This window comes from Cornus florida, unplaced genomic scaffold (genome assembly GCF_030987335.1).
Source record: "Cornus florida cultivar Cherokee Brave unplaced genomic scaffold, ASM3098733v1 CherokeeBrave_3.0.0_Hap2_Chr05, whole genome shotgun sequence".
Classification (NCBI taxonomy): Eukaryota; Viridiplantae; Streptophyta; class Magnoliopsida; order Cornales; family Cornaceae; genus Cornus; species Cornus florida.
The window spans coordinates 82,329,852-82,341,198 of record NW_026775575.1 but is presented as its reverse complement, the minus strand read 5'-3'; the positions used below and the strand labels follow the sequence as shown (position 1 = coordinate 82,341,198).

At 35.0% G+C, this 11,347-nt stretch overlaps 1 protein-coding gene across 1 annotated transcript; it reads right to left on the bottom strand.

The window, feature by feature from the left end:
• Positions 1–210: 210 nt before the first annotated feature.
• On the bottom strand, positions 211–5,468 carry LOC132307190 (inositol 3-kinase). The gene is made up of 2 exons (XM_059804880.1): positions 4,023–5,468; positions 211–666 (listed from the first exon to the last, which is right to left on the bottom strand). Exons 1-2 carry the CDS (start codon positions 4,881–4,883, stop codon positions 370–372), a joined length of 1,158 nt encoding a protein of 385 aa, XP_059660863.1. The 5' UTR covers positions 4,884–5,468; the 3' UTR covers positions 211–369.
• Positions 5,469–11,347: the final 5,879 nt, after the last annotated feature.

The following is an 11,347-nucleotide window of genomic DNA, read 5'->3' as shown; positions in this document are numbered from 1 at the left end:
ACTCCTCAGGCATTGACAGAACAGATTTAGCATCCCATTTTCCAAAAGTGACAAACAAAAAGGTTTTTTTGAAAAATAGGTGTATGCCTCCTCAAAAACGCAGGTACTACAGTACCTGCCTTAACATCATGTTCATGGCACCAGCACTGATTTGATTTTGCTCATAGAACAATTTCAGAAATTGGACCATGTGACCCATACCATGCTTCATTCTTTGAGATCTCTGAGCTATTCAAATTATTATTATTTTTTTTGGAAGTTAGCTAGTCTAATTATTTCAAGATACAATTTATGCAGAATGTAAAAGAAAAGAGGGAAATGAGGGAAAGGGTGGGGAGGGGTGGTGACGGTGGTGCAGTGTTAGAGGTCTCATTTATGTGGAGCTCTAGTTTCAGCTGAATGAAGCTGCCCTTCATGGACAGAAGTTAGTAATAGTTTCTGCTGCCCATTGCACTTGGGGTGGATATCCTGCTCTGTTGCTCTGGGAGAACTTGGCCGATCCTGTTGACATTCCTGGATGGGGCAGATGGAGATTAGCTTGGCTGCACTAAGTGATGCATGGAACTGTTCATGGCCTATTGGCTTCAGGAACTTCAATTCATGATCTTGTCTCTCGTGGCAGCTCGTGCACTGCATCTTCTTCCCTTGCACTTCATCTTTCACTCTCTGGGAGCGGGAAAAAGATTATTAAAAAAATAATAATAAGGCAGATATGAGCAGCATATCATCATACGGTACACACATTGTAGAACTATAGTTATAAATTGAAGTATTTCGATATGATTGAAAGGAGATAAAGCACTATAACATCATAAACATAGAATGACATCTATAATTTCTTCCCTTCTTGTCGTACCTATTTTTTTGCCAACCATTTTTTAATCTTTTCCTTTTAACTTTAGGACTTAGTTCTCCTAAATTTCCAATAGGTTTGTAGTTGTGGATTGAAAAAACCAAAAAAGGTTATGAATTACAGCATTGTCATCTGGACACAAATGGATGCTGTGCCACTCGCCATCATCCTCATGGTTTCCTTTGACCCCAAAGAAATACATATCAGAGCTTACAATGAGATATAATTTATTGTGTGACCCTACGTAAAGCCTTGAAGTGCACAACAACAGAACAATTGAAATAATACGAAATTATGCTAGTTGTCAAATAACAGATATGAATAATTGGAGAGTAAAACATGTGGACACCACATGATACAGCATTGCCAAAATGCAACCAAAGTAAACAACAGAAAAGAACTACAACACCAACTTTAATTTTTACTATTCGTTTTCTTCTTGGTGGCACTCATTCGAAACTGACCAATCCATTATTCCTATGTTAGCCCGAGAGTGTTTTTCAATTTACACGAAAAAATTACGTATATCAAAAACCTGAATTTCCAGTTGGCAATTCGTTTTCCTGACACCCCCCCCCCCTCCCAAAAAGATTGGGTCACCAATTTCGTGTTAAATGACAGTTTAGATACAAGACTGAAAAATATTCGCAATCTGATATTCTCAATTGGTTCAACAATATCCCAAGTATTCCGGAGATCATGAGCAATCAACCTCTCAATTTCTTCTAGCAAAAAGCAAAGCACAAGCTAAATTGGCCTCTGCTTCCTCACTGGAAAAATACAAGGACTACCTCAAGGCAGAACTCCACAGTATTTAGCAGCAAGAAAAGGCTGGACCAACTTCAAGTGAAGGCTCGGTCAATAATGAAGATTTTTCTCAGCCAAATGAAAATGATGTTTAAATTTTCTTTCTCTAATCATTTGCCACTTGCAAATTAAATTAATGCTGCCAATTATTGAATCCACTATTCAATTCTCTCTGGTAGAAACTTCCATAAATTTTCATAGTTTTTCCAAGTCCATCATGGTTTTTCCAAGTCCTTCAAGCCATCTTGACTTGGTTTTACCAAATCCAAGTACAGACAAAATAGAGAATTTTTATCAAGTTTCCCCAATCCATGCCACTGGGATTTCTTTGCAAGTTTATCAAGACATGGCAAAGAAACCACTGTAGGAACAATGAATTTTCGAAGCCTTTGTCAGGAACAATTGAATCAAGTTTTTTGGCTTGTATCAACAGTAAGTATTTCAAACCTTTGTAGGAAGCAATTTCATAATATATGTAAGCAAAAATTCATTATTCCAGACTCCAACTCCTTTTTAGTCCGCTTCAATTTTCATATGAGAAGTTGCCGCAAACAATGGAAAGCTCAGTTCAAGGAAAGAAATCTCTCTTACTTCTAGCTTTTTGAACTTAGCCTACAAAATAGTTTCCTTGTAATCTCCTTTATTTTCAATTATATTTTGTCTATCTGATTTTTATTTTATCATTCATATTGTGTTTTTTTACATTATTTACTGTGTAGATTATCCTGTGAATCTATTGGTATCAGATTTTTAAAATTCAACGCAGATGGAAATATGGAAATCAAGTTTTCTTCTAGAAAATATATAAGTGAAATAGGATCTTCCTCTAGACATCCAATTCCTCCTAGACATTCATGTTCTTCAATTCCTAGCGCAACACCTCATATATGAATAATTAAATGGCAAAACATGTGCACACCACATAGTATGGCATTGCTAGAATGCAATCGAAATAGACAATTAAAAGAACTACAAACACCAACTCTCAGTGCCAAAAGTCCCTTAAAAATGAAAAACAACTTTGGAACAAGTTGGGGGAATCTTGCCAGTGTTTTGACCGTTCCACAGTTTTTGCCATTTAAAAATTTATCGTAAAGATTCTTAAAACGGGTAGTAGCTTTTAGCATTGCACCAGATAAGACTTTATGGTCAAATTCTGTAATACCCGACATATCTTCTTCTCTATTACCATAAATATGAAAAATTCCATGCAATCAATATCACCCAAGACATTGAGTTTCAAATTATTACAATTAACATTGCTCAAAATATAAGAACCAATGAGCAAATGCCACAGTGATAAAGTTTAAAAAAAAAAAAAAAATTGATAGAAGAGAAAAGTTCTTCCTAATTTTCCAATAATATCGTCAATCTTATAAGTTAAGCAAATAATCCAGTTAATGTCTTCTATTAAGTTGAAAGCTAACATTAAAGTATGTGAGTAACAATTCAAAAATCTTGTGCTTCATTTGGATAAATGGATGAATTTGAAATCAAATGATTTTAGTTTACATAAAAGGTTTGTCATTGAAGTTTGATTCCAAAGTCCAAGGTGATGTACATGAGAAATACTTTATGACCATTCATTGAGCAACTTGGATGGCATGGACTCCTTATACCTTGTTAGATCGTGTTATTTGAAATCCAAACATATAATTATTTCAAATAAACTATATTTCTTACCTAATTAAATCTAAATCCATTCATTTATCTTTTAATCCAAATAGAATAAATTAATTTGAGTTAAAGGTTTATTCAAAAACTTTCTTTAAACGGTTATGGAAGACAGTTTTTAAAGTCTAATTTTTAAAATACTCCAAAAAAAAATTTCGAAAATGTGAGAACTAAAAGTGATAATTTTTATAAGCAAATTGTTGGAATTTAGGTTGAATGATTGAAATGTTTGATCGATGGAATTGTTGAAGGTAGTAGAATCATGGAGAAGTAGAACACTGTGTATTATGAAGGAAAAAAATCTTTTATTGGTTGGAACACTTGCATCCCAAGTAGTAACAAGTTTGAATGTTGAAAGGCTTTGCCATGTACAATCCCTTACTATTTATGTTCCATCCATACTTCTGTTAAAATTTTCTAGTATTTTCTTCCTTCTAAATATCTTAAATATTTGTACACATATTTCGTTAGATGTCATTTGTCATTTGTCATTTGTCTAAGATTGTTTAAGTTTCCCTATCTTCTAAATTTAATTATTAACACAAATTAGAGTAAATCAGCAAACCTAGTAATTAACTACAACATAAAGAAGAAAAGTTACTCCAGAATAGAATAGAAATGAAAATAAAAGAAAAAACAAAAAAATGATACATGTAACAGAACTAGAAGTAGAAGCAGAGCAACCAACCTGCAACAACATCCTATCGAACTCAGGAAGTCCAATTTGGCCAACAGTAAGTGATCCAAAGAAATTCCCCAATAGAGCAGCATCAGGCACTGCCAATCCTTGAATAAGTCCGGCAACAAACCCTCCTAAGAAACTATCTCCGGCGCCGGTGGGATCAACCTGAATCGTGGGAAAGGGAGCAATCTGTACCTCCCCATCCTTCCAATACACAGTACAACCATCCTTCCCATTCGTCACAACAACACAGCACCACTTCCTTGCCTCCTCAACATCCACAAATGGGGCTTCTTCGGCCGAAGCTTTCAGAAACCCAATTCGTGGCAATAGGTGAAAGAACCCACTCTCCTTCAACCCAACCAGCTTCACAGTACCGTCAACAGAATCAAATTTTCGAATCAGCGCCTGAATATCAACAAAAACCACATTACATACATCGATCATTCGCTCTAGAGTCTCCGGCAGTATCTCTCCGGCGACCCCAACGGCCATACCGAAATCAAACCGCGAGTCGGGAAGATCCGACGGCGAAATGGGTTCGCAGGAGTAAACACGTTTGAGGATCCGGTCTTGGCGTCTGGTCTCGGCGGGCTCGGATGAGAAATGGGCGTGAAAGAGAGTCGTCGGCGACGAGGACGACACAATTGGGTCATGATTGACGCCATAAGCGAAGTCTGAGCCGACCTTAGCAACGTAACTGGAGGTGATCGAGAGGCCGTCGAGCACGGCGGAGATGAACGATACCGCGCCGCCGAGGGTCTGGCCTATTACGACATCGTCCCGGGTTAGAATATCGTGGCAATAGTTTCCGACGATTAGGCCCCGCTGAGACACTGTTTGTCGCTCGTTTTGGTGTCTCACCATGAGTAATTCGGTAGAGCAGAGAGGTTAGGGTTTTGGGTTGGTGTGGTATGTGCGTTTGTTTTGGGATCATCAGTGCTCGCTCGCGAGGATTAATTTAGAATTCGTGAGGTGCCATGAAAGCAAATGAACCGGAGATATTCGTCACTGTGTGTCTGTGTGAGAGAGGAGGTCGATTTAAACAAAAGGGTTTCTTGTTCGTTGGTTAGTGAGAATTCGTGTCAAGAAAAAGGAGATGCCAACGCGGAAAACAGAGAGAGGGAGAGAAGTATGGCAACGTAGTGAATTTGGATTGTATTGAAATGGGAGGAAAATGGAGAGAGAGAGAGACAGGTGCGAAGGTGTTACATAATGAGATAGAAATGGCGAGAATTTGAAATGTGAAATTGAATTGATGCTGAATTGATGAGCGACGGTGGTTTTGCATTGAAATGCGAACCTTTAGAAAGTGGATTTGATTCCTCTGTGATTTCTTACACTAAAAACTTTCTGATTTCGGGGACCAGCTATTGAAATGGTCGCTTCTTTTTCCCCGAAATTTTCGAGCGTTCGTTTCCTTGCTGTTCCAGCTAAAAGTTCATAGTGTTTGGAATCAGAATTTGGAAAAGGCAAAATTGAAAATATAAAACGATTTTACTGAATTATAAATATATAATTTTAAAAGTAATACTATTTAAATCTATTTATCCAGTCAAGAATATCAAAATAAAAATAAAAATAAAAATTCTTCTACTATACTAATAGTTGTTTGAGATTTTTTTTTTTTAGGAACATATTAATATAAATATATCTATCAACGCAACAACTTTTCATATTTAGTTTTAACCGCTTTACTTGACTCTTGTATAATTGTGTGTGAAGTGATAGAGTCGTTCATATTGTAATATCAGTAAAAATTATAGAATCACATATTGTTAATTTTGGCTAGAATGTGACCATCAATTCATATAAAGTTTTAATTCAATTCAATCCGTAAAAGATTGGATTAATTTCACCAATTAAACTTTTTTAAATAACTCCATTTTGTTTTTCTATCACGACCCACTAGATCAATTATCAATTTATTAAATATGAGTTCATATATTTAAAAGTAGCCATAAAAATGAATCAACATCAAATGATGTTACATTTAACAACATTTCACATCATTATAACCAAATTAAAAAATGTGAATTGGAAATAAAAAATATATATATATTATATTTGTATATATTAAAGGGGGTGGGCCGTGGGTTTAATAACTTTAGCTAATTTTATAAACTTACAGGAACTCTAGTAAGCATGATGTCCGAGCAAATAAAATACTTTTTCATTAATCTCTTTTTTTTTTTATAGACCTTACTTTAAAACATCATTACCCATAGTAAACTTAATCCTGACCCACAATAAGGGTCCAAGAAATAAGGCCAACAGAATTAGAACTGGTTTGTACTTAATTAGGACATGGATCCTCTCCTGTTATGAAGAAGTTCTACAATTAATTTAAGCAAGGTATTTATGCCATTGAGATCAAAATTTATAATTTAATGATATTTTTTATCTTTAAACACGGAAAGTTGAGGCCAATTTTCTATAGAAGCAAAGTGAATGCAAACGTTATTTGCTAAAAAAAAAAAAAAAAGGAGGTTAGGAGGAGGCATTGAGTTGAGAATATGTATATATATATATATAAAAAAAAAAAAATTAATGAAAGGGATGGGATTTGGTAGGATAAAAAAAATTAATGACTGTTCTAACTAGTTTAATAGTCCTTAGATCGAGTTCTGTTTTAATTTAGGGTTTACTGGTAGTAGATTCATGGAACGCTAAAAATTGTTCCCTTTTTGTGTCCTATAACGAAAAAGTATACAATACCAAGGAATATTCTACATGTAGTATTCTGCACAGTGCACACTCATTTTTTTTCTTGAAAATTTCTAATTTCTCATATATCAAGACAAATTTAGAGATTCCATAAACATGGATCGAGCAAGGGTACCACGTATAAATATTCCTTAGGTATTATATACTTTCTCACTTACAAAACAATATTAAAAAAAAATATACCAACATCGAAAAAAGAGGTATGAGATCCCAATTAACCATATCATAACTACTCTAGGAACTTGGCACAAAACAAATATGAATATCTTCAATAACTTTAGCCTAGGGAAGAACTCATCAACATCCCCGATGGATGAGAACACAAGTGGTTTGGTTCTTGGTAATGTTTTGGTTTGTGGATAAGTTTGTAAAGTTTACTTTTAATGAATGAATGTTTATAAGCTTTTAGCTTGTAATAAAATTGTTAGGAAAGATGGTCCATTCAACTGAGCTATCGAGCTCAAGATTGAGTTTAATTGTGGGGTTAAAACTCACGTCATGCTCATGTAAGAGTTTTTGAGCTTCACTTGAACATTACTTGTGGAGCTTGAATTCCGATCGTTCTTGATAATGTTTTGATTTGTGGATAAGTTTGTGAAGTTTGCTTTGAACAAATTAATGTTTATTGGCTTTTAGCTTGTAATAAAACTGTTAGGAAAGATGGCCAACTCAGCTAAGCTTTCAATTGTTCCAACTCAATTTTAAGTTTAATTGTGGAGTTTAAGCTCATGTCGAGCTAAAATAAGAGTTTTCAGCTTGCGCTTGAACATTACTCTTGGAGCGACCATTTAGTCAATACCAAGTTCAAGAATGAGCTCAAATTTAAACCCGAGCTTGAGATTAAATTTGTTAAAGAAGAAAAATTACCTATATATAAATGAAAACAATATCTAATAAACTAGTCATTTTACAAGCATTATTGAGGTTGTTCCTAAACACCATTTCATGAACGTATTCACAAGCTAACCAGTCAAGCCACGAGTTGTTTGTGTTCAGCCCTACATATATATTATGGGTAAATGGTACAGTGGGCTCCAAATAGGAGAACATTCGTGAGCGGGCAAAAGGGGCTTTAGGCCCAACAAACAAAAACGAGGAAACTATGGGGAAGACAAGCCCAGTCCATCAAGCCAAACAGACCCAATTGCCCCCAAAGAGTAGACAAATTAGGGATTCAAATCAATTAATGAAGCTCAAAGAAATGTAACAAGTCAAGGATTGCTTGCTGGAGTTGTTACCAAACGTTGACCTTATTGAATCAAACTTTTCTAACGAATGTGAAATCATAATAATTAGAGCTCAAAATTTATTATTATTATTTTTTGATAAGTAATTACTGGTCGAAATTTATTATTAAGCAAAACTGGATAACAACCTGTACATTACACAACCTTAAGAAAAATACATGTCCTAATTAATAAAAGTAGCAAAGTCAAGAAAAAAGAACCCATCATAAAATTTAATATAATTTGCTTTACCTTAAAAAAATTTTAAAAAAATAACTCACCATAGAAAACTCAGGTAAGTGCAAGAAATACTCTTAAAGTATACATTTCATAACATTTTTACCCCCTATTTAAAAAGATGTACAAAAAACATTTCTATTCTTTTCAATTTGTGCAAAAACAACCCTTAATTAATATAATACATATTTTATCTTTTTACTCTTCAAAAAATGCCACTACATGTAATACATATTTTATCTTTTTACTCTTCAAAAAATGCCACTACCCAAACCCACTTATCATCACCTTCACTCCTCACGTTCTCATCGCTGGTTGGTGACCTAAGTTCTTCACCGGCCTCGGTGCGTCTTGGACACCGCTGTCCGTTCCCCTTTCTCGTTGCCCAAAGTCTCGCCAATGAGAACATTCCAACTTTTGCCGACCCGTTCAAGCACATTGTCTCCACCTTGCTATTTGTTCTGCCGCTTCACCACCGTTCATCCTCGTCATTAGTAGTTTACCATCGGCCATACCGAAGATGAAACTGTTGGTTTGACGATGAAGCACGACGGTCTGTTCGTTGACGCTCCGACTTGTCACCGAACCGAACTGGGTTGCTACACTTCTGCAACTTCTGGCGAATAAAACCAGTCACTAGAGTTTCGAAATTTTTGTGTGCATCACCGTTACTCGGGTGTTAATTTAATTATTGTAAATTTTGGTACTGAGATGAATTTTTTAGCATTGGGTGATTTATATAAAAAATCTTGGAGTAGAAGAGAATATGAGTGTTGGTAATTGGGGATCTTTACATTCCACTCAGGGCACCTGATCTGCCATCAAAGTTCAAATCCATACATATCATTTGCATCGAAAATCTTTGTATCAAAGTACCACACTTCTTCTTCTTCTCAATCTTTCGAATATTCTTTTTCCTAGTTTATTAGTGTTTTCTTAATTGTGTATATATATATATGTTTTCTTTGTGGTTTTCAAGGTCCCAAGGTTTTAGATTATCATTTCAATCACATGGCAATCAATTTTCTAATTCTCATTTTCCTAACCAATTATCATATTCTTAAGGAAACTCTAAGAGTCAATCTTACACAGACTACATTGCAATGCTATTAAAGTTCCTTTTTCTACCCTAAATAAATTTAAATTGCAATATTTCCCATCATAAGTGCTAGGGTTATCATATATTGTTTTAGAAGTCCCTAGTTTACATAACCGTTGATTTGGAAAAGATGCGGTAACAACCAACGGCTAACATTTGAGCTCGAGATGTGAGACACAACATGCACGTTTCTTCTCAAATGCCTCTAACTTTGCTGATAGTGTCTCTATCATTATCTTTATTGCCACTATCTCTTCATCTAGCTTAGCAAGGGTGGAGAATGTACAATCACTTTCCTCAACTTCATCTTCATCCTTTTTTGTACTTTTCACACTGCAGCATTCTTCACCGGTAAGCTCGAAAAGTAAGTGTAGGTCTTACCTTTGTTCATATTCTCTTTGCAGTTGAGAATTATGATATCATTGTAACGCATTATCTCTAGTAATGTGCTCTAAATGGGGGCAATTGAATGCAAGTAGGTGCATTGTATTCATTAGGCACATAATGGATTTAATCTTCTTAGAATAATGGTAGTTTTTTATCAAATAATAATGGAAGCTGGAACTAGTGTTTGAATTTCATTCACACGACCCAATACATTTGATTTTTCTTGTTTGACCATAATAGAATCTGTTTTGTGTCCATAAACACAATATGGATCTTAAATGCCAGAAGGCATGAAATGATTTGTGGTAACTTGATTTTTTTATTTTTATTTTGAGCAAGCCGATGTGAAGTGGGTTTTGGTACTTGGAGCTTCACCGGAAAGAATGGAATTGGGTGGTGGCGACAATGGCAATGGTAGATGTCGGATGTCGGATGTCGCCGACACATGACTGGTCTTCTCCAGTCTTCCCTTCCCCCTCTGCCGCAACCACAAGATGATGAAGAAGAAGGGCCAAACCCTTTTTAGTCATTTCACAAAATGTGTATATATATATATTATAAAATATGTTGCTAAGGATATTTTAGTTCAATGTTATAAATATGATCTATTTACACAAATGTCATAGTTTAGGGTGTTTTTTTTTTGCATAGGTGATGGGGTGTGTCGCCGTACCATACGTTTGAGAATGTGCAATTTAGGCGAGGGTCAAGTTTTATATTTGTAAAAGCCACTACTACCTTTCACTATTACTATAGCTAGGGCGAGTAGGGATCGTCCCAAGGGATTGGAGTCGTACTTGAATGTGAAAATGCAACTGGGGTCAGTAGGTTGAGTGATCAAACAAGTGATTGGTTGGTTGTTTAAACTGGAGAGTAACTAAATTAAATTAAGTAAGAATGTATTGCTAAAGAGAGTAAGTAAGGGAGAGAGAGAGATCTTGAGGTTTAGAGATCACCACCAAGCAATGCATTTTTATATCATTGACAAGTAATTAATAAGGGCAAATAGTGGGTTGCAATAGTGGTGTGTATGTATTTGGTTGATTCAATAAGCAAGGATGACTAGTTAAGCATGTATTGTCTAAACATCATGTGAAAGACACAATATATCTAAGTTATGAAGCACAAATTGTCTAAACAACATGTGAAAGACACAATAAATCAAAACAAGTTATTAATCATTTCATTCAGCTCACAATCCAAATACAACACAAGGATAGAGACATATGCTAATTGCATTCACAAGCTTGGATCATCAAACAACAAGCATAGATTGTCCTCCCATTTAACACTACACTACAACTACACTACATCTACACTACTAGCATGAAAATAAACTAGGGGAGAAGCACAATTCATCAAGAGGTAAGCATGAACCATCAAGAGAATCACAAAAGCATTTTTTTAAGTACAATGTTTTGACAATCTCTAAATCTATAGCATCAATACACATAGACATGCATCACTAACACAAAATCTAGAGATAAGCACATGAACATCTATTATAGCATACATAGACATATGGATAGAATGAAATGACCAATTGGAAGCATTAAACCACAAAAATCATTGAATAAACAAGATTTATATAAATCAAAGTGTCAAAACATCAATTACAACACTAATCCCTCAATAATACACAAGATTAAGATATA